The sequence below is a fragment of the Talpa occidentalis genome, unplaced genomic scaffold (assembly GCF_014898055.3).
Source record: "Talpa occidentalis isolate TD23 unplaced genomic scaffold, MPIMG_talOcc4v2.1 talOcc4.12, whole genome shotgun sequence".
NCBI lineage: Eukaryota > Metazoa > Chordata > Mammalia > Eulipotyphla > Talpidae > Talpa > Talpa occidentalis.
The window spans coordinates 1,040,265-1,061,243 of NW_023601212.1; the positions used below are offsets into that span (position 1 = coordinate 1,040,265).

The 20,979-nt window shown below is 66.5% G+C and overlaps 1 protein-coding gene across 1 annotated transcript in view; it reads right to left on the bottom strand.

Annotated features, from left to right (window-relative positions):
- Window positions 1-20,979, bottom strand: part of MAML2 (mastermind like transcriptional coactivator 2) — a 124,871-nt gene that overhangs the window by 18,071 nt on the left and 85,821 nt on the right. The window contains exon 3 of the mRNA XM_054692917.1: window positions 15,445-16,815. Within this exon, the coding sequence (XP_054548892.1) occupies window positions 15,445-16,815 (1,371 nt within the window). The remainder of the gene's footprint in view (window positions 1-15,444; window positions 16,816-20,979) is intronic.

The window sequence follows — 20,979 nt, forward strand, 5'->3', positions numbered from 1 at the left end:
GCTTTTCCAGTTACTGGACAGCGGTCGGGGCACTGAGGACACTGCCCAAAGGGGGCTGCTTCCCGGGGCCCGCCACCCCCACCCTCGGCCTGTCTTCTCTGCAGCTGCAAATCCCACCTTCAGAGTCCCCGGTTCAAAGGCCCCCCTTTCTGCGCTTGGTGAAGCCTCAGGATGCAGGGCTTCCGGGGCCTGAGAAGGGCCTAGAATCCCCACGCAGAGGCCCCACGCTGGGCACTGCATGCCCTTTTAGTCGCGCCTACAGGCCGCACTGCAAAGCCGTGTGTTTGGACAAAGCATGTGTGCACGCCTGTTCCTGCAGACTCGCTCGGAGCCTCGCATGGAAGGTACAAGGTCAGAGACCACGGGTCTGCCCCTGAGACAGGGCGATGGGCCGGCGACCGCTCTGCCAGGCGCACGATGACTCGCGGGTCATTAACCAGCAGGGGCCGGCGGAGGACGCAAGAGAAGGTCAACAGGACAGAGGAGCCGGCCCAGGCCCAGGCCCACATGTCGGGGATGCTGTCGTGGAGAGAAGGGACCTCGCACGTCCCTGGGAAAAGAAGGGTGCGGGGGACAGAGCTACGTGACCACTGTTCAGCCGGGCGGGGGACACGCTCACACCGTCCGTCTGTTGTGCCCACAGAGCACGGCGTTTCCACCCGGCACAGCGGCTCAGAACCCAGGCTCCCCCGATGCAGGGCGCGCTGGGCCATAGAGCAGGCAGGAGGGCGCAGAGCAGCTGGTATTTTCTCTGGCAACAACCCAAAGACTTAATCTTCGAAAGACCTGAACCCCTTTCTCCTGCTAACTCAAGCAGGTGGAGCCGCTACCGGCGCGGGCGAGAAGGGCTCATGGAGAAGGGCCGCGTCACGCCTCCCTGTCACCCAATCACGCAACCCCCGAGGGCCCATGAGGCGTGTGTCCCAGCAGAAGGAAACTCGCCAGGGCAGCCGCCGAGGGGCTGGGTCTGAGAGCGGAGCTGTCAGCAGGGCGGGGGGTGGGGGGAGCCCAGCTGGGGGCCGTGGAGTCCACCCCGCGTGAGCCCTGCTCCCCGGCCAGCTGCAGCGCTGGGCGGGCTGCCCTGGGCGGCCCACTCTGGCCTCAGCTGTCCTCGTCTGTCGTGGCGATAAGCACCGAGTCTACAAGAGTAGTTTTAGGAAGATTAACTGAGCTGACTCGTGCTTCCGGCAGGGACAGTGCTCCATGACAGGCTGCGGCCAGCTCTGTGCGCGCTTCTCCTGCTGCTGAGGGGTGGTCTGTGAGGGCGGTGCTGCGCCCTCCTGGCATCCTGTCCTCGCCTCTCACGCTCCTACTGACCCCTGTGCCGTGGACAGATGCCGGCGGCCCGAGAGGAAGGAGGTGCTGAGCAGGACCTAACCCCGACCCACGGGTCTTCCCCAGGCCTTTGATTAACATGCACACACACGTGCACACGCATGCACACATGCACTCACGGATGAGGTGAAGCACATCTCGGTCCTCAGCACGTGGTGGAAATTTTATTTATTTTTTTTTTTTTTAAGAATTTTTTTTCCAATTTTTTTTTTTAATAGAGGCATGTTTTATTTATTTATTTATTTGTTTGTTTGTTTATACATGCACTGGGTACAGTCAGAAGCGCGGGAGGGTGAGAGAATTCACCAGAGCCAGAGCGGGGAGCAGAGCAGGCAGAAGGACCGAAGGACACTGCTGAGGGGAGCAGCGGGCGGCAGGGGAGGTCTGCGCGCCATGTGGGACCCTCCTCTGGTGGCCGGGGAGCAGCCGGGGATCGAACCGGCGCCGCAGAGGCCGCGGGCAGCTTCGCAACCCAGCGCTCAACCGCTGCGCCACCAGGGAGGCCCACGTGGTGGAAATTTTAAACAGAGAAAATGGTAGGATCAAGTGCGCAGGGAAATGAAGGGGGTACGTCACCCTCGGGCGAGGCCGGCTGGGAAGGGCCTGCCATCTCCCGGGAGCTTAAAGGGTGTGATGACCTGAAACTTCAGTGGTTTCCATTGGTCAGAAATCCTCGCGGCCCACAGCGTCAGGGGCTGTCATCCCAGCAGCGTCAGGCAGGAGGCCCGGGCTGCCCGCCCCGCGCGCGGCTGCATCTGACTCCGTTCGTCGGGCTGCGCCTGGCCGCCAGGCTGCTTTAGAATCGTGCCGTGGGCTTTGCACCATCCCTGGGATCTCGCTCAGCCTCACAGCAGCCCTGAGGAAGGCCAGAGCACCCCAGGGGTGTGGCGCCCACGCCGAGTCGTCGGAGCCCCAGGCCAGGGCCCTGCAGCCCGCGCCTGTGCGGGGTCTGTGCGCTGCGGAGCCGCCTGCCCTCGGGCAGGGGACGGCGGACGACAAGCGAGAAGGCGGCGTGGGGTGAAGGACCCCGAGCCCAACTCTCGCTGGTGGGAAGGAGTGTGCAGAGAGGGGCCCGCCAGGCCTGCATGAGTCCACTTTGGGGAGACCCAGGGCAGGGCGGAGCGGGAAGGACGCCTCCCCCGCAGGACCTGGCGTGGCTTCTCGGGCCACGGGGGCGCGTTCGGGGGCGCGGGCGAGGAGTGAGCGAGCGCGCCTCCCCTGCTGGCATGAGAACCCGACCTCGGGTCGACTTCCTAGCCAGGTTTCCCTGGAAACAGATAAAGACGGTTTGTGTCAACTGTGTAGCCAGGCAACGTGGCATGTGGCAAAGTGACCCCGCAGCGGCAGGCTGCGTGCGCACGGGGAGGCGCAGATGCACCACGGACCTCACGGGGAGCCGTGCTCGGCTTCCTGTCTCTGGGGAGCCCCAACAGGACCCTGCCGCGGCGTCTCTGGGGCCGCCAGGAGATTTACTGACGCGGCGGGATGGGGGCTCCTAAGCGAGGGCAGCTGTGCCTCCCCCTGCGAATCTGCAGCGGGCACCCCGCACCCGAGCCGGCTGGGCTCTAGTCAAGGGAGAATGCCAGTGTGGTGCGGAGGGTCTCTAGCGTCCAGAGGTCCGGCTGAGCCGAGGAAACTGCGGCCGGGTGCTGCGGGTCGGTGCCGCGTCGTGTGACTGCCTCTGGCTGACACGGGGGTGTGATTTTCTAGGAAGGAGGGAGGGGGTCTCTCTAGAGCCTTTATCCACGTAAGCTCAAAATCAGCCATCCGGCCACTCACCCCCCAGCCATCCATCCTTCCATCCACCCACCGCCCACCCAGTCAGCCGGTCTGTCAGGATTTATTCAGAATCCACCAATCATTGTGCTACACACAAAAAATACGCCGGGTCCTTTCTCTCAATCCGCCCTCACATCCTGTGAGGAGGCAGAGGCGTGTGCAGCGCACAGACCCCGCAGCGCACAGACCCCGCACAGGCGCGGGCTGCCGGGCCCTGACCTGGGGCTCCGATGACCCGGCGCGGGCGCCACACCCCTGGGGTGCTCTGGCCTTCCTCAGGGCTGCTGCGAGGCTGAGCGAGATCCCAGGGAAAGCTCGCAGCACGATTCCACAGAGGTAGATGTGACACGCATCTGCCTCGTCCTAGCAAGGATTCTGTGAGCGAGCGTTGTTCTGCGTACGGCACAGAGCATGACCCGAGGCCCAGAGGGGTTTCCTCAGTTTCAGGCCCACCGTGGCGTCCTCACACCTTCGGATCCAGACCCCGGTCCCGGACTTCACCCCACGCCCCCGCGCGGCTGCAGCACCGCTCACCCCCGGCCACATCCCCTCGGGTTAGGCAGCGAGTCGGGGCATCGGATGGCCGGGGGCGGGCGAAGGGCAGGCCAGGACAAAGTCCACAGCAGGTTCTGCAGAGCCTGGCCCCCGCCGGCAGGTGACCTCCCACGTCTCCCACGATTCCCCCCAGGAACCGGCCACCAGCTGGACTGAAAGGACGGCCCGGGCAGCCAGCGTCGGACGGCCCCGGCCCACAGCTACCGTGCCTGCCGTCTGCACGACTCTGCCGCCCCACGTCGCCTGCCGCGAACCCCCAAACGCTGACCTCTCCCTGGCTCCGGCCAGTAGCACCCTCTGTCATCAGCAGCTTCCCGCGAGTCTGTGGGGACCCCGAGCTCGGGAGGTGGCTGTGGCCCAAGGGCCTTCCCCCGGCCACAGTCGCCCGTGCTCCCCCACCCAGGGCCCGTCCCTCGGCTCACGAGGAGGACGGAAGGAAACGCCGAGCCTCAGACCCGCACGCGAACGCGCCGCTGCGCCCTCCGCCCGGGGCGCTGGCATGTCAGCGGGAGCCCAGCACCTGCCGCCGGAGCCCGGCCGGGAACATCACAGCAGGGGCCAGGGGAGCTCAGGACCCGGGAACGCCGCCGCAGAGGGGCCTGGCGGGCTCAGGACCGACCAAAATGGAAGCCACGGAAAGAAACCTAAACAAGGTGCCGCAGCACAGCTACACCTTGCTCCTCCCCCCACCTTCCTCCAGTCCCGGCGCAAAGGAGGGGCGCTGGCCCCTGGCAGAGAACAGACCCGCGGGTGTCCCCACCCTGCCGGGGAGGGGGCGTTGGGGGCAAGAGCCACCGTGTGTCCTGGGGGCTCACGCATGGGCTGAGCAGCAGCACAGGGCGAATGAGGAGAAAACAGTCCAAGTCTCCCGGGCCCGGCTGCGCCGCCGCCACCACGTCCTGCTCCTGCCCTGACACACCCGCGGCAGGGTCGAGGGCCGGGAGCCCCAACTCTCTCTCTGCCCTGGGGCTGCTCCTGCCCCTCCGAAGCGGAGCTGGCCAGGGGCCTCCGCGCAGGGAGCTCACGGGGCTGGTTTTACTGTTTTCTGCCCTATTGGGAGGGCGCGGGGGCGCTCAGGGGCGGCTCTCTGCCTCCTGCTGCAGACTCCGGGGCTGCCCAGCCAGGGGCCGACGGGGGTTCTGACATGTCTCACTTCTCGGCCAGTTTCCGCTGGTGGGAAACGCCTTTTCCCCGAGACTCTGCCTGGTCGGAGTCCCGCTTCTAAGTGGCGACTAGACGGGGCAGGAGGTTGTGTTCACGGATGTACCATAAATTTGCACCTCAAATTTTTAAAAGTCGCTCATTAGGACAGTAGCTGTCATCACTCTTTGCCGAGGAGGGTCGGGGGTCCCCCAGGTGTGTGAGGACAGTGCAGACAGTGGGGCTGGGGGTGTGATGCGCACTTTGGGGGGCTGGAGGTCCAAGCCGTGCTGCTGACCCATGGCTCCCCACGGCGGTGCAATGTGGGGCGCGGGGCAGCTGGGTGGAGGGCAGCCCTGGCTGGGGGCCCCTCCGAGGCGTGAGCTGCTGTGCTGTGTTTGCCTTCCGCGGGGTTGTGGCTGGGTCTGCCCAGCCTTTCTTCCGCACGAGGCAGCTGAACTGCTCTCTGCACGCTGTCCTCGCAGGACCTCTGCCTGAAACCCCGGGAGAGGCCCCGCCTGCACGCTTGCAGAGTCGCCCTTTCTCTGAGGGGGACACTCATTCCCCGTCCGTCCTCACGACTGCAAAGAGGTGAAGAGCTGGGGGGGGCATGTAGCATCGCACGTGACTGGGGAGGGGCGGCCGGAGCCCAAGGGGAGAAGCACATCTAAGCACGCAGACGCGGAAGAGGCCAGGGAGCCGGCCCCGCCCGGGCAGGAGCCACAGCACCTTGCACACAGCAGGTAGAAGGTGAGCCGGGGCCTCCCACCTGCGCACCTGGGGCGGGACCCGAAGTGCCCAGCAGGGGGCGCTGCGCCGGAACGCTCACCCCCCGCGTGGATCAGGACCAGCAGGAGGGCAGGGCCCGCAGGAGCCCTGTCTGTCCCTCCGCAGCCGGGGCTGCTGGACACACACTAGAGCGGCCACAGTCCCTCTCCAGGGTGAGAGCTGTGCGCGCTCCTGGCCCAGCCCCCGCTGCCGCCCAGACACCGAGTCGGGGTGAACCCGGGGCCAGCCCGGGGCCAGCGCTCCTTCACACCTCGGTCCTGAGTGACACCCAGCGCGGAGCCAGAGCTTGCGTTTCAGAAGAACCAAGTTCATCTGGGCCCCCGCTGAGGGCCAGGCGAGACCCGGGCGAGCTCCTGGGCGTCGGGGAGCACCCACCGCCCCACGGCCGAGTCCCCACGCAGCGTGCCGGGGGGGGGCCTCAGACAGCAACTCCAGCAGCCCAGCCCGCTGCGGCTCCCCGCGGCCGAGCTCCCTGCAGAGCACGAGAGGGGAGAGCGAGGCAGAGCCCCGGGCAGCCCACAGGGTCGAGCTCAAGCATGGCTGAGTGGCCACGCAGTCCTTCCTCGCCAACCGGGCCCGTCTCTGAGCCGTGGCCAGCCGGGAGGCCATGACGGCTGCTCGGGCGAAAGGAGCCGCGGGTGGATCCCGAGGGCGAGTCTGCTTTCTGGGGGGCGGGACAGAGCGTCGCGGGGGAAGCAGGGCCTTCCCCTCAGGGGGCAGCGGCCTGATGTTTCAGGCTCTGGCCCGCCTCAATCACCGGTCAGGGCCCCGTGTGGCCAGCAGGACAGCGATGAGGTGCAGGCTGGGGGGCCAGGCTGGTTCGCTGCAGCGCACGTGGCCCAGCTCCAGGTCTCCTGCCCCGAGACGCCCGGGCCTGTCACCCAAAAGGGAAACGAGCACAGGCCTTAGGGCTCATCGGGTGCCCTTAGGCCAAGTGTGTGCGTGTGTGTGCGTGTAGGGGGTGCTGGCCGTGCTCTGAGCATGCTGGTGTCCTCTCTGGCCATCGGTCCATCGACCTCACACAGCCGAGACGGAACCACGCACACGTGTGTAAACTCCGCTCCGCTCAGGGGCTGTCGGGGCTGGAGGGTGTTACAGGCCATCCGGTTCTGCTTCCCAATTTTATGGGTGGAGCGAAGGGAGCTCAGTGATGTCCCAGCTTTCGTGAGGTCCCGGCAGTGACAGCTGCGCAGCCAGATCAGAGCGTGCGTGCATGCGTGTGCACACCTGTGTTAACGACACCCCCACAATCCCCACGCTCCCCAGCATCTAGCCCTCGCGCCGTCCCCAGGGAAGCAGCCCCTGAGCCTCCTCAAGGAGCTCACAGGACAGCGAGTGTCCTCAGCAACCCTCACAAAAGCCTAGCTTTAGGGCTGCTCCCGAGCTACATAAAAGAAAGACTCACATTATTACAGGAATGTTCCACTTTCCCTGTCCTCTGAATACGGCAACACTTCATTTGTTTGGCTCTGGCAGGGAACGCGGCGTTCCACAGGAGTAAACCCTGCAGGCCACTGACACCAAGCCCCTGGACAGAAATCTGCCGTCCAGAGAGCTTGCTGGCCGGGACCTGTGGACACAAGACTGCTCCTTTCTCCCGGTGACGCGGCGTGGCCTCCGGGGCGCCCACCGGGCAGCCCTGTGCGGCTTCCAGGTCCTCTAGAGAGCAGAGGGGTACTGCTCCGCCGGGCGGCTCCCCCAGCCGCTGCGGCCCCCGTGAGCGCCAGCAGGACACGCGTGAGTCCCTCTTAAACCCATCAGTCGGTGAAAGGCCCCACGGGAGACACCTTGGCGGGCGGGTTTGGGAGCCCAACCGACTCCGTGTTGTTCCCTGACTCCGAGCTGAGGGTGACGTTGGGACGGCGGGGGGTCCCAGGCCATTTGGGGACACCCAAGACATGTGGGCAGTGCAGCCCAGACCCTTTGGTCTTGCTCCAGGGCAGGGACCAGTGATGGGACCTCGAAGTCCAGGCGGTTTTCAACAAGGTCAGAGCCCCCAGAAGGGGCCTGGCTGGGTCGGGCACAGCCTCTGCCGCCTGTCCCCACACCTGGCCTGCTGAGGCCCTTGTGTGACCTGCCGCCACGGCCCGGCCAGCCCTGGACACGCTGGCAATCCCGTGCCCCTTCCCGTCTGGGACGGACACTCAGAGGGTCTCTGAGGTAAGGGGACTCCAGACAAGATTCCTGGAGCCGCCTGCAGCGGATCCCTGGCAGCAGCGCTGGTGACAGAAGGGCCGCGCGGGAGGAGAGGAACATGAAGAACATCGATCTGGACTTCAGCTCAGTGCTGACCGCTGGCCTGACTCGCCCATGGCCTGTCCCCGCCCTGGCCTGTCCCTGCCCTGGCCTGCCCCCGCGGCTCCACCCCGGCCCCGCCTGTGCATTCTGGAGCGCCAGGAGCCAGGGGAATGAGAAGTCTGCGCCATGTGATGGGCATGGCACGGACAGGCCCCCTCTCTTGTGCATCCCCCAAACCTGTACTGGCAGGCGGCCAGTAGGCAGACGTGCTGCTGACCACAGACTTGGCCAGGCACAGACCTGGCTGCGTGTTTTCTGGCAGATACGAACCCTCTGAGTCATGTCAGGGGCTGCGCGCCCGTTCGGCGGGGTGGGGGTGCAGGAGAAGAATAACCTGGACCTAGACCCCCTCACTGCCCCACGGTCCCGTGGCTTTGGCGAGCACCTTTGCATATCTTGATTGAGCGCACACAGATGCCGGCAGACGGGCCTCCTACCCTCAGACGGCTGAATCCACGCGCTGGCATCAGCCCGTTTTTTAGAGGCTCCCGGGAGTCTCGTGGCTCATCACGCTGTCCGTGAGGACAAGGAAAGCCATTGCCAAAAAAAGAAAGACGGGTCAGCCCTGCGCGTCCAGCGCGCTGGTGACCGAGCGAGCCGCGTGCAGCAGCAGGTGCTGAGTGCTGGAGCGCAGCGGGGACCTGGCCTGGCTCGGAATGGGGGAGCCGAGGGCGGGGAGCTGCCCCCTCTCCCGGCGGTTGTGCGGTCTGGGGGAGAGTCCCGCGCAGAGACGGCCGCTCCGGAGGTCACTTCCAGACTTACAGGACCTCGCTCAAGCAGCACCGGCCTTTCCGGCACAACGATAAACAGGGCAGACACGTCCAAATCTGGGCAGGGAAGCAAATCCACTGTGCGTCCTGGGAAGCAGGGCCGCTAGCTCCCGGCGTCCGGACCGGAGCCCGCCCGTGGGGCTGTGCCTGCTCCGAGGCCCGGCTGCCTCCGTGTCGACAACCGCGGGCGTCCCCGCCGCGGATCTGGGCGTCTCGGGCCCTATCCCGGGCTTTTCCCTTCTGAGTCTAGAAAAAGACCACGGGGCACCATCGCGCAGCACAAGGTCCCCCCCACGAGCACTTTATGCCAGTCAAGGGGAGACACAGATGCGCACACAGAGGCCCCCATCCGAACGGAAGGAGCTAATGAGAAGACAATGGGAATTTAAGTGGGAATGACACGGCCCAGCCTCCTTCCGGTGCCGCGGGGTCTCTGCAGAGCCTGAGGGGCCGTATTCTCTGCCACACCTCCCCGGGGGAAAATTCGGGTTCCTGGGGAATAAAACCAGCTCTTTACAACGATGGCAAATGAGGAGCTTCCTGAAGAGCCTCTGGCTGGGCTTGGGGTCGTCCCCTGAGAGCTGTGATGAAGGGGACCCAGACCTGCTTCCTGAGCACGAAGGTCCGTTTTCCACGGGGGGCTCTAAGGGGCGTCCTCGGGGTCCCGGGGCAGAGAGCCGCAGGGGGGCCTTCGGGGGCTTGCAGGAGCGGGGCCTGGACCGGCTCCCCGTCCCACGGTCCTCGGGGCCGAAGCACCTCAGCGGCAGACGGCAGGAGGGGACGAGGAGCCGCGGCCTTCCAGCGGGTCGGAAGTGAAGCTGGTTTCTCTTCTCCGAGACCTGGCGGCACATCTGACCTGCGCGGGTCGCAGCCCTGGGCTGGGGTCCCTGTGTGCCCAGGCGTGTGTCTGCCTTGACCGCGCTAGGCCACGCTCCTGCCGGGGCCCACGATCGCCCCCACCCCGCGATTCCTCCCACTTGGGCCTGAGAAATCCAAGTGGCAGAGAGGCTCCCGGTTGCCGGGGCGGCCTCTGAGGACCGCGGAGCCGGGCACTGGCCCGGACGGCGCCTCCCGAGCCTGCGGCTGTTCCGAGACCTGTGGTTTCCCGAACTGCTGTCCATCTCTGCTCGTTTGAAAAGCCAGACGCGTAAAACTGATGGACACAACAGCTTCTTCCAATTTGAGAATCTCCTTGCGAGTGGATCAGACTTGACTCCGGCCACGAGAGCTGCTCCTCCCGCCAGCAACGGCCTGTGAGGCCCACACCACGGCTTCCTGCCGGCCAGCGCGCGCCGTCTGCCGGGCGAGGGTTCACCCAGGGCTCTCTGTGGAGCCGCGGAGCCGCGCTGCGTGTGGAGTGAGGCTGCCTGTTGCCGAGTGAGCCAAGGGCCAGGGCGCCACACCTGCGGGCTGCAGGCCCGTGACGGGCAGCTGGGGACACGGCGGTCTGACCCACCTCCCCAGGGCTGCAGGGTGCACGGCGCCGGGTCAAACCAAGCAGAGGAAAACCCCCAATGGTGGGTGGCGCGGAGCGGGCCGGAGCCCAGCTCCAGGCATGCGGGGAGGGTGGGAGCGGCCGGGCCTGCTGGCCGAGCGCCCCCCCAAACTGCACGAGCAGGCCTTGGTGAGGGGTTTCTGTCCACTCCCCGCGCAGCTTGTCTGAACATCCAGAGAGCCACGGGGTGGAGCCCCGAGGGGCCGAGTCTGGGATCAGACATTCCCGAGCCCACGTCCTTCCTCCGTCCTTCCTAGATGCGGGTCTCGGGCCTCCCGGCTCCTCTCCCCAAAAGGATCCGCTTTACCCTAGCCTCTCTGTCGCTGGGCTGGAACTCGAGGTGCAGGAGAAGAGCTGAAAATGTGCACGCGGCCCGAACGCGTGCCCTCGGCCCAGGGCCAGCGCCTCGGCCAGGGGCCGTGTTCCTGCCAAGCTGCAAGGAATGTTTCTGCGACGGGAAATAGCTTATTTCCAGAAACGAACGTCTCTGCACACAACTGATCTTTCTCTTTTTATAATTTGGAAAATGTTCTCAGTCCATGCCTGATGCGTGTTTACACAGGTATTCGCACGTCTAAGAAAAGTTCCTAAGAAAACTGTCCTGGTTTTATCCAATGCTTGTTCCAAAACCTGGAGAAAGACAGAGAATTTCTGCCTCAGGCCAGCGGTGGGTGCTGGTGCTTCCGGCTCAACACATCCCCGACTCCTGCGTCGCAGCCAACACGGTCTCTGTCACACACACAAACACACACACGCGCGTGCGCGTGCGGGGAGGCAGAGGGAAGGATCCGGCTTTCTCGCTGGTTTCCAAAGTCCTCCGGTGACACACGGAGGCTCCGGCGGGGAGGCCGTGCCCACCCCTGCCTCTCTCCTGCACCCTCGAGGACGGCCGGGCCCCGGGACCTGCCTTTGCTGGGAAGTGACCTGTGCCAGGAGCTGCGGCCGCTGCTCAACACGGACGGCAGCACGCGGCCCTGACCACCCCCGAGGGCGGGACGACGGGTGTCAGGGAGGGGACATTGAGGGGCGGCCTCGGGTGGTGGACACAGGCTGGACTGGAGCCCTGGTCCTAGCTCTCGTGTCTGCGCTGGGGGCTTCTCGGAATACGGGGACGCCCACCCAGGGCCCTGCGAGCTGAGTGTGTGCGCCGACGGCCCGGCCACTCACGGCCACTCACCCCAGGACAGCCTCAAACGCTCACTGCGACCCGCGAGCCGGGGTTAGGCTGCTCGAGGCCCTGTGGCCTTCAAGGTTCGTTCAGAAGCTGAACATCCCCCACTCTGCCGGCCTGAGGTGGCGACGGAGGGAAGGATGCGGCTGAGGCCACGGACAGGCTCTCCCCGGGGACAGGCAGCTTATGAAGCAAATGCCCGCCCAAGAGAGCAGAAGAAGAACAACACAAAAACCCTCTCGCCCGCGGGCATTTCTGGTTCAAAAGTTTTCTCTTCTTCCTGTAGCTGACTGTCAGCAAGAACGCGCCTTCTCAGCTGTCCGCATGTCCGGTCGCCGCACTGACCCCGGCAATGCCTCAGTCACATGGTCACTCGTACGAGGCTCCTGTGCTTCCTCCACCCCGGTCCATCCTGCCCGTGCCGAGGCACAGACACGCGTTACCAGGGCCGGCACGACGGTCACCACCTGCACCTGCAGTCACCGCCCCGGTCACTCGTCCCACAGGCCCCGGCGGGTCCTCGCCTGATTAACCTTGGCGGTTAAACCCAATCTCCCGCTGACACTCCAGAGACGGTGCTGCTGGCGGGCGGCTGGGCAGACACCCACGGGAGGGCGACCAGGGACGCGGCACCGGGGTGGCGGTGGGGGCCGGGCTGCACAGACAGCTGACCCCAGCCCCGGCCTGGACCCCCAGAGTGCAGTGAGGACACTGCCCAGCCTGCCCCCGAGGCCACAGGGGTCACGGTCACCCCGGGCACGGGCGGCAGCAGAAGTGGGGGGCAGGTGCCTGTGAGCGGCACCAACGGGCCTGCAGGAGAGCGGAGGGCAGGTTCGGCGCGCCGGGCAGTGCACGGCTGGGTTTGGTTCTGGGAAGGAGAAGGGCCGAGGCGGGGGCTCATGTGGTGAAGCCCTGGTTCCGTGTGCTCCCCGGCGCCAGAGGCAGGGCTGGAGGCAGGCGGGCGAGCTGGTGAGAAGGGGGCGAGGAGGGACGGTGGGCAGAAGCCGGCCCCGTGGACGCCGTTGGATAGAGATGAGGACAGGGATGGGCCGGGCGTCAGCAAGCCCTTGGCCCTTCCAGAAAAGTGTGTGCGCCGGGACCCTGACAGCGCCAGGGTCTCTATCCTCTGCCCCCTTCCTGCCCTGCACGGAGCAGGTGTCTGGAGGCCAGGGGCCGGGCGAGCCCCACACCAGCCTGCGGGGAAGCCTGAGAGAGGAGGCGTCCAGGCCAGGGGAGGGGCCTGGACAATGTGGGTGGCCAGGGGCCGGGTGGAGGTGGGCGCCCCGGGAGCGACCTCACCCCGTGCTGCGGGGTCTCAGGCGGCCAAGGTTCGTGTTGATGGGGCTGGACCCAGGCTCCTGTGGAAGGCGGCCAGTGGGAAATCCCGGAGACTGGGGGAGCAGGTCAGCCACCCCCAGGCTCTGTCCTCGGGGGCTGGAAGCGTGATTCTGCAGGGTGGGCAGGAAAGCACCAGCTCCCTGTGATGCCGCACTCGATTGATTGCTTGGAGAATTAGGAGCCACTTTATTGCTCAGATTCATTGCATAAATGGAGACATTCAGCCAGAGTTTCCTAATTCGTACCCAGAGAGCCGTGCGTGCGTGTGCGTGTGCGTGTGGATCTGGTTTTCCCTGCTTAAAGCACAACATAAGAGAGTAGGATGACTCACTCCCACTGCCTCCCTCTGATCCCTGAAGTCTAAATATTTGTACAGCCTTTTGTTTCAAACCTTGAACCCCTCCTAGTAAACAGCTTCTGAATCTCACGTCTTGGCGCTTGACTTTAATTAACCATCACCGTGCAAATGTCCGGAAGACTGCTAGATGGGCTTTTGCACAAAAAGAAGCCGCCCTCCCCTCTGCTAAACTGATCTCATCTGACATCTGATTAGAAAAGGCCCAACTAATTAGAACAGTGCGAAGGGCAGCGCCTGCGCCACCCGTATTAATGCACATCACAGGTAAATATCTGTCAGGGTTTCCATTCACCCGCCTGCATTTCCATCGCCAGGATCAAATCGATTTCTTACCCTCATACCCCCTTTTTCCCGTCGCTGGAAAGTTGGTATTCAACAAGCTACGTCGCCTGCCAATGCTCGCGCCGCGCGGCTCTTACTGACGACGCAGCGCGCGGACAAAGACCGCAGAGAGAATAACAGAAGCTGTTCCCCGCCCGGGAGTGCCGCCTCCTGTTGGGATGCCAAGGCCAGTGTCCCCTGTTGCCGTGTTTCTTTCCTTCCCGCGGGAGTTAACTGTCGCCCTCACTGACTCCGGCCGCTGTGCTCTGGGCTGTGAGCTGCTCGGATGACAAGGTGGGAGGGAGCCAGGGACACCCAGCACACGGAGCTCTGGTCTGCGAAGGGCTAAGAAGAGGCTCAAAACTGAACTGGCGGGGCCTCCCCGGTGTTGCAGCGGTTGAGCGCTGGGTTGCGAAGCTGCCCGCAGCCTCTGCGGTGCCAGTTCGATCCCCGGCTGCTCCCCGGCCACCGGAGGAGGGTCCCACGTGGCGCGCAGACCTCTCCTGCCGCCCGCTGCTCCCCTCACCAGTGTCCTTCGGTCCTTCTGCCTGCTCTGCTCCCCGCTCTGGCTCTGGTGAATCCTCTCGCCCTCCCGCGCTTCTGACTGTGCCCAGTGCTTGTGTAAATAAATAAATCTTAAAAAAAAAACCAGCTGAACTGGCAGGCGTGGGGGGCGGGTAACTCCCCACTCACATGTCGCGGGACGGACGGAGACTGCGGGGGATTCCCTAAGACTGTGCACGCAAGAATGTGAGATTTACACCAAAGCCTTTAGGTGTCACCGTGGCTGTTCGAGGAGAGTCATCACAACAGCCAGCTCTGTTCTGGCTCTGGGGTGAATTATTTGATTCGATTCTCCAAAAGAAAAAACCCTGGGACATTTTATTCTTTCCGCACATACGGACGAGGAAACTGAGGCTGAGTGAGGGTCCGTGACCTGCCAGCGCTCACCCGGCTAGTGCACGTCGGAGGGGACGTGACCTGGCCAGGGGCTGGCCAGGCCAACACGGCGCCTAGCGCGACCGTGGGCAGCCCCCGTGGCAGCCCCGCGTGTCCATGTTGCACGGAATCGCAGCACGAGAGGCTGCAGAATAGACACGACTCTACACTGAGTCCGGTTTTCACAATCTGCACTTGGAACGATCACGCTCTTGCATGGATACACGCGCAGACGGCCTGACCCTTGCCGCGTCGCGCGTGGAGGGTGGAGGGGGGGCTGGCCACAGTCCAAGGGGCTTGCAGCACCCGCTCTGGGCGAGGAAGGCGCCGGCCCCGGCCCTAGTCTCCACGCTGGCCCGTGCGCCCTGTCTGTGCCGGGACCCGCACGTGGTCCCCCAGACGCCACGCACAGAGCAGCTCTGGGCCAGCCAGGCCTCCCGGCTCCTCCCTCTCTCCTCCAAACGCGCCCCTTTCACCGTCTCCGGGAGTCAGAGGCACCGTCCAGCCTGCTCTGAAGACACATGCAGGTCTGAGCGGAACAAAACCCGTCTTCTCTGCCAGCCACAGCGGGGCACACCGCGAGCTGCGGCTTTGGTCACAGCAGGGCTCCCCGTGGGTGAGATGGCCAGCCCCCCAGCCCCCTCACGCCCCTGCCTGTCCTCCCAGCGCTGAGACCAGGGTTTCAAAGCCAGGCTCCCCCCCAGGGTGCCAGCAGCAGGACCCGCCTCACTGAGGGCTGAGCTGCCCCACGGACAAGTTCAGCCACAGCTCACGCGACCCGATGGGCACCAGGACGTGTCCAGTTACGCGTGGGGACGCAGACCAGCCAGTGGGTGCCCCCTCCCTGCCGCCTCGCCAGCTCCAGGGCCGCCAGGCACGGCTGAGTAGCCCTGCTCGTGGCAGGGCCAGACACGAGCGAGTGCTGGCTGCGGGCAGCCCCGCAGGCTGGAAACACAGCGCAGCTCCTGAGAAGCCAGCGGGTCGCCACAGACCCTGCACGCGGGCTCTGCGAGGAGGTCCCAGCCAGGCCTGCAGGACCGCAGGCCTCAGGGGTCTTCCCGGGGCCCAGCAAGACCACAGGGCCTTGGCGACCTGATCCAGCCCAAACTCAGCGACCGCAGCCGCATAGCCTCGCCGGGCCACCCGGGGGTCTTACCTGCCGGTGCTGCGGGGCCACTTGATAGCCCAGCCCCGTGACGGGCGGGGTCTGCATCTTCTGGAGCAGGACCTTCTGCTGGAGTGGCAGGGGCGACCGCAGCAGGGGCTGGCTGGGCAGCGGCGGGGCGGCCTGGGCCGCTGGCGGTGGCTGCGGGCCGTAGTGCAGGAGGGCAGACTTGCCCTGGGGGGCCAGCACAGGAGGCGCCTGCTGGCTCGCTGGGTCGGACCCGAAGTGGAACAGGGGCTTGGTGCTGCCGAGCCGGGGCTCCGGGGCCGCGTGCGGGCTGCCGAGGAAGCCGCGACTGAGGTCCTGGGCCTTCTGCGGCATCAGCGCGTCCAGGTGCCCGGCCTGGGCCGAGGGGCTGGCCTTGTACACGTAGCTGGCCATGACTTTGGCCTGGCCACCACTGCCAGCCGCCCCAGGCCGGGGGGAGCCCTGCGGGCCGAAAGAAGGGCTGGGGATCTTCTCCTGCCCGAAGGGGCCCGGGGAGGGTCCAGTGGACGCGGGCAGGGCCGGCCAGCTGGCAGCCTGGTGCTGCTGCAGGAGCCGGGTGTGCTGCTGCCGCTGGGCGGCGATCTGCTTGAGCTGCTGGGCGTGGGACGCCTCCTGCCAGCCCCGGCCGGTCCCCGCGGCGGTCTGCAGTGTGGCCTGGCCCTGAGGGGCCACCGGGATGGGGGAGGACGTGGACAGGGCGGAGCTGGCCATGGAGAAGGCGGGGCCGGCGGACGGGGGCCTCAGCTGAGGCGAGCCCACGGGGCCCTGGGCCAGGCCGGGTGAGAACTCGCTTTTGACGGCCGCCGTGTCCAGAGGCAGCGCGGGCCTGGGCGTGCCCCTCTGGCTGGGCTGGCCGGGCTCCAGCTGGAAGGGGTCGTCCTGCTTGATGGTGGCGTTGATCATGTTCTCCAGCTCCTGGTCACTCATGGGCGGCACGCTGATGCTGGTCAGCTCGTTGAACAGCTCCTGCAGCTCGGGGTCCATCAGCGGCTCCGCGGGGTCCTCCCCGAAGCGGGGGGAGAAGAGGCTGTCCTGGGCGGCCGGGCCGTCCGCATGCTTGCTGCAGGACAGCACCTCCCCTGGCTCCTTCTTCACCTCCTTCAAGGCGGCACCGAACCCGCCGTCGCCGGGAGGGAGCGGGAGGGGGGCCGGGGCGCCGGGTTTCCTCAGGGGCCCCTGGCTCAGGGGTGCGGCCCCCGCCGGGACCTGGCTCTGCCCGTTACTCACTGCCAGCGCCCCGGGGCCCGCGCCAAGGGCCTCCCCGATGCGAATTCGCTTGATGTCCAGGAACGCGCCGTCCACAAAGCCGTTGGGCCTCTTGGTGTTGGTGGGGGACAAGCTGACCACCTGCTTCCTCTTCAGGGAGCCCTGGAGCTGCGAGAGAGGGCACAGAAGACAAGGTGAGCGGCGTGCACACGCACTCCCCGCCCAGTGACGCCCCTGCCCACCCGTCCCCGCAGACCAGGCACCCGGAGGCGGGCGCTCCGGACACGGGAGCCCCGGCCGCAGACGGAACCCAGTGGACGGTCTGCAGAGGCAGGCGCTGGCGCGCAGCAGGGGCCAGCCCAGCCGGCTCCAGGCGGTGCACGGGTCCTGACCACCCTGGCCTGGCGGCTCCGCCCGCAGCACCTGCAGCCCGCCCTGGACTCGGGGGGCGGGACGGAGCCCACAGCCCGGGTGCTCACTTCTCGCAGTTGCCCTGCATCGCTGCCCCCCGAGCAAGGCCCAGAGCAACGCTCGCGTCCACAAGCCCCTGCCTGTCCTGCTTCCTCTCTCCTGCCCCCTAATTCCACACTCTGACCCCAGCGGCAGCGCCGTGGACGCGCAGAAGCCACGACCCGCCACCATTGGTGATGTCTGAGCGGGGGTCCAGCTCGCTGCCGGTGCTCCCGTCTACACAGCTGGGAGCCAGAATCAGCCCTGGGGGCAGCACAGCGGCTGGATGACGGCGGGAGCCCCTCGCTCGCTCGCTGAACTCAGATCCTAGCTCTGGGCCGAGGGCCGTGGGTGCTCCCCAGGGGAGCCCGGCTTCCCCGCCTGCAAGCTGGGCCCCTTGGCCCTGGACTCCCAGGGAGAGGCGCCACATGGACACTCGGTGCAGAGCCCGCTGCATGGACCCCCCAGAGTCAGCCCCTGCCCAACGCCTGACTCCGGACACCTCGGGGGGGCCTGGCGTTCCCGCCCTCGTGCAGTGGCCCCGTGACCCGAGGTTATGCGCCATCGCGCCGACTTGAGAAGTGACAGAGCGAGGCTGGCCCGTCCCACCATGCCCCACACGACAGGCCGCGCGGAGGGCCATCAGTGGCCCTTGCTGCCCCGGACAGTCCTGCTGGCGCCTCTAAAATGAGAGACGGGGCAGTCAGCTCCGGCACAGTCGGCCCCTACACTCCTTCACGCTCGCGCTGGGCTCCGTCCAGGCCCCACAGGGAGGGGCTCAAGCGGTCACTCTCCTGCCTCCCGCCTCAGGCGGCCCCGCCCCACCTCGCGGGAGAGCCCTCGGCAGCCTGAGGGAGAAGACGCCCCAAGACATCGGCCGTTTAGTGGGGTGACCCGGCTTCCCTCGGTCTTACAACGAGCCCGTTGGGTGGCAGCCCCGGAGCCCAGCAACAGGCAGCCGGCTGGGCCAGCCCACTCAGGGCTGCGGGGCTCCGAGGTGGTGCCCTCCAGGGGCCACGGCCTGGCTGGCGCCCGTGTCCCCGGCACCGAGGGCTCGGGCAGTGGCCGGACCAGGCGATGGTGGGTGACGGGGGAGGAATCTGGGAGCAGCCAAGGTGACTGAGGGCTGAGCTCCCCTTTGAACACGGCCCTCCGGGGCACAGAGAAAGGGCCTGACCCACGGGGACGCGAGGGGAGCGGGCAGCCGGCTCTCTCTGACTGAGGAGACGTGAGCTGGTGCTCCTCCGCGTCAGCCGGGGCCAGGGAGCCCGTCTGCGGAGGGGCCGGAGCCCCGAGGGGCGTCTGTCTCAGTCCCTGGCCGGCCCCCTCGCCTTGGAGCCTTGCTGGCAGTGGAGTCTGCGCTGAAGCCGCTGTTGCTCAAGCCTGAGAGTTACACCCCCGCGACCTCCAAGCAGACCCAGAGTGCTCAAGGTCGCAGTGATGCACGCCGGGCCGGGGTGGGGGGGTGGGGGGAGCCTTCCTGTGCGCTCGGCTGCAGCGATTTCCCTGCCAACTCTGCGCGTCCTGCTGACTCCTAATCTTGTCCACTCTAGGGCGCAGGGACACCGTACAGGAGCTCCCACCTGCACGGGGGCCCACACCTGCACAGGACACTCACACCGCATGGGGCACTCACACCTGCACGCGGCCCCCACACTTGCACGGGGCGCTCACACCTCAGGATGGCAGGGAGGCTGGTGACAGGCCAAGGGGGGAGGCTGACCGTGGCCAGCACCAGGGTGCGCCAACCGCCTTTGCTGGCTCATCACGGAGAGGCCAGCGGGGGCAGAGGGCGGGAGGGGCTCCTCAGGAGGCTGTGCCCACCGCCCTCTGGGTCCGCGGGCAGGGCAGTGGTGCTACAGGCTCGGGGCGGCCCCGCTGTCTGGCTCTCGGGAGGGCGGCAGCAGGACCCGGGCGGCCCACTGGCAATTCAGAAGCTTCCCTTACAGCCAGGAGGACACGCAAGGGCACATTCTTCCCCAGCTTGGGCATCACCTTCCATTTATTCTCCTCGGCTTTGAAGAAACCTGCTCTGCCAGGCCCTCCTGCGGCTGTCCCTTGCTGCGGGCGGGGGGACTGGGGGCTGGGGCCCTGGGCACACAGCGAGAGCAGGAGCCTGCGCAGCTGCAGGGCCTCCTAGCAGGGGCAGGGCAGGGGCAGGAGCCGGCGGGCAGGGGTCAGCCCGAGAGCGCGTGTAAGGAGCGCGGCCCCAGCAGCCTCGCTTGCCCTCACCCACAGGCTGAGACGCGTCTTCTGGACAGAAACTGAGCCCCAGGGGCTCACCGTGGGGTGGCACAACATCAGCCTGTCCCACCCTCCACCGTCAGGGCGCCCTGGGGGCGTCTCGGCACACGGCCTGGCCTGGACGCGGCTGTCGGGCACCGCTCACTTGGGGTTGCGGCCTCTGCTGGGGGAGGGGGTGTGGGTCTGCGACCCCTGAGCTGGAATGAGGGGCCCGGAACTCCCCCTTCAGACGGGGAAGCTCCCGCCGGCCATGGTCCCATGGTCGGGGCCTCTGCAAGCGCCTCCCTCCTCCACGCCCCGGAGCCCGCACTTCCCGGGAGAGTTGAAAGCCTCAGTGCACAGCCTTGGGCTTCTGCTCCGTCCCCTGCGCCCCCCCCCCCTTTCCACAAAACAAATGCACTCTTTGTCTCCCCAGGCCCTCACGGAATAAGCCTCGCAAAGCATTGCGGGACCCCAACACACGCTGCCCAGCGCCCCAGGGCGCCCGGCCGTGCTCAGGCCATCGTCCCCAGTGCTGGCCACGGGGGCCGGAGGGGGAGACGCACCCCCAAAGTAACTGACTTGGCTCTTGGCTTGAATCTTGAGAAAAACTGGGATCCGGAAACTCGAATTCCTGCGCGTGCCCAGACACGGTGGCCGAGCACCCTGGGGCTCCCCGACCCGAACGGCACGGGCTGGGCTGCCGTTGCACCTCCAGGGAGAGACCAGTCCTGCCCGTCCACCACGTCCCCTGTGGGGCTGGCACTGGCCGGCCCGACCCGGCGCGGGCGCGGACCAGGGAAGCGAGTGTGAGGGTGACACACGCACGCCGGCCCGACACTGTGCCGTGAGGCTGGACTCTGAGAAGGGCGACCCCCGGGGCTGCAAGGCAGCCGCTCTTCACAGCAGAAGCGAGTTCAGACGAGGTTCCGAGGTTCCGCACAGAAGCAGGAGCGCGCGGGGCCCGCTCTCCCGGAGCACACACGGCGGCCCCGCTCCTGCTCAGGGGGCCGGGCGCCCGGGGCGGCTCTCTGGTGCCCGCCTTCCCGTCTCGGGGCCGCGGGAGAACAGAAACCAGAGGAGTCATTTGCTGCGATGCTGAGAGCAGCCCCACGACACAGAGGCTCGCAGAGCTGGAATTCCCCAGGAACCCACTCTCTCCAGCGCCAGGGAAGGGCATCTCTGGGCCGTCTCTCCGCGTGGAGCCTCCATCGCTTCTCCTGGGGGAAATGCCACGGCAAAAGCCACAGAGGGGGAGGGGGCGGGGCCAGCCCTGGGGCGCAGACTTCCTGTTGTATTGGGTAAGTGGGGCTGGGCGGGGGGCTTGGGGTTCAGCGCTGACAGCCTGGGAGCTCACTGCTCGCAGCCCAGGGAGGCGGCCACCCGCTCGCCCGGCCTCGCCTGCCTCTCCTCCGACGGCTGAGAATCAGCCCCGAGGCCCGGAGCAGGGTGGGGTGCACGGCAGGGAAGCAGAGAGGCGCCTCAGAAGGGGCCCCTCCGAAGCGTGAGCCACGTCGTCTTACTGACCGTCTGAAATCACCCTTGGTCTCTCCCAAACGAGTGTCAGGTCCAAAAGCTCGCGCCAGTACACAAAGGATTTTTCTCCCACTTTGCTCAAATGTCTGCTTTCTAATGCTTCGGTAAAAGAGGCATGGAGGG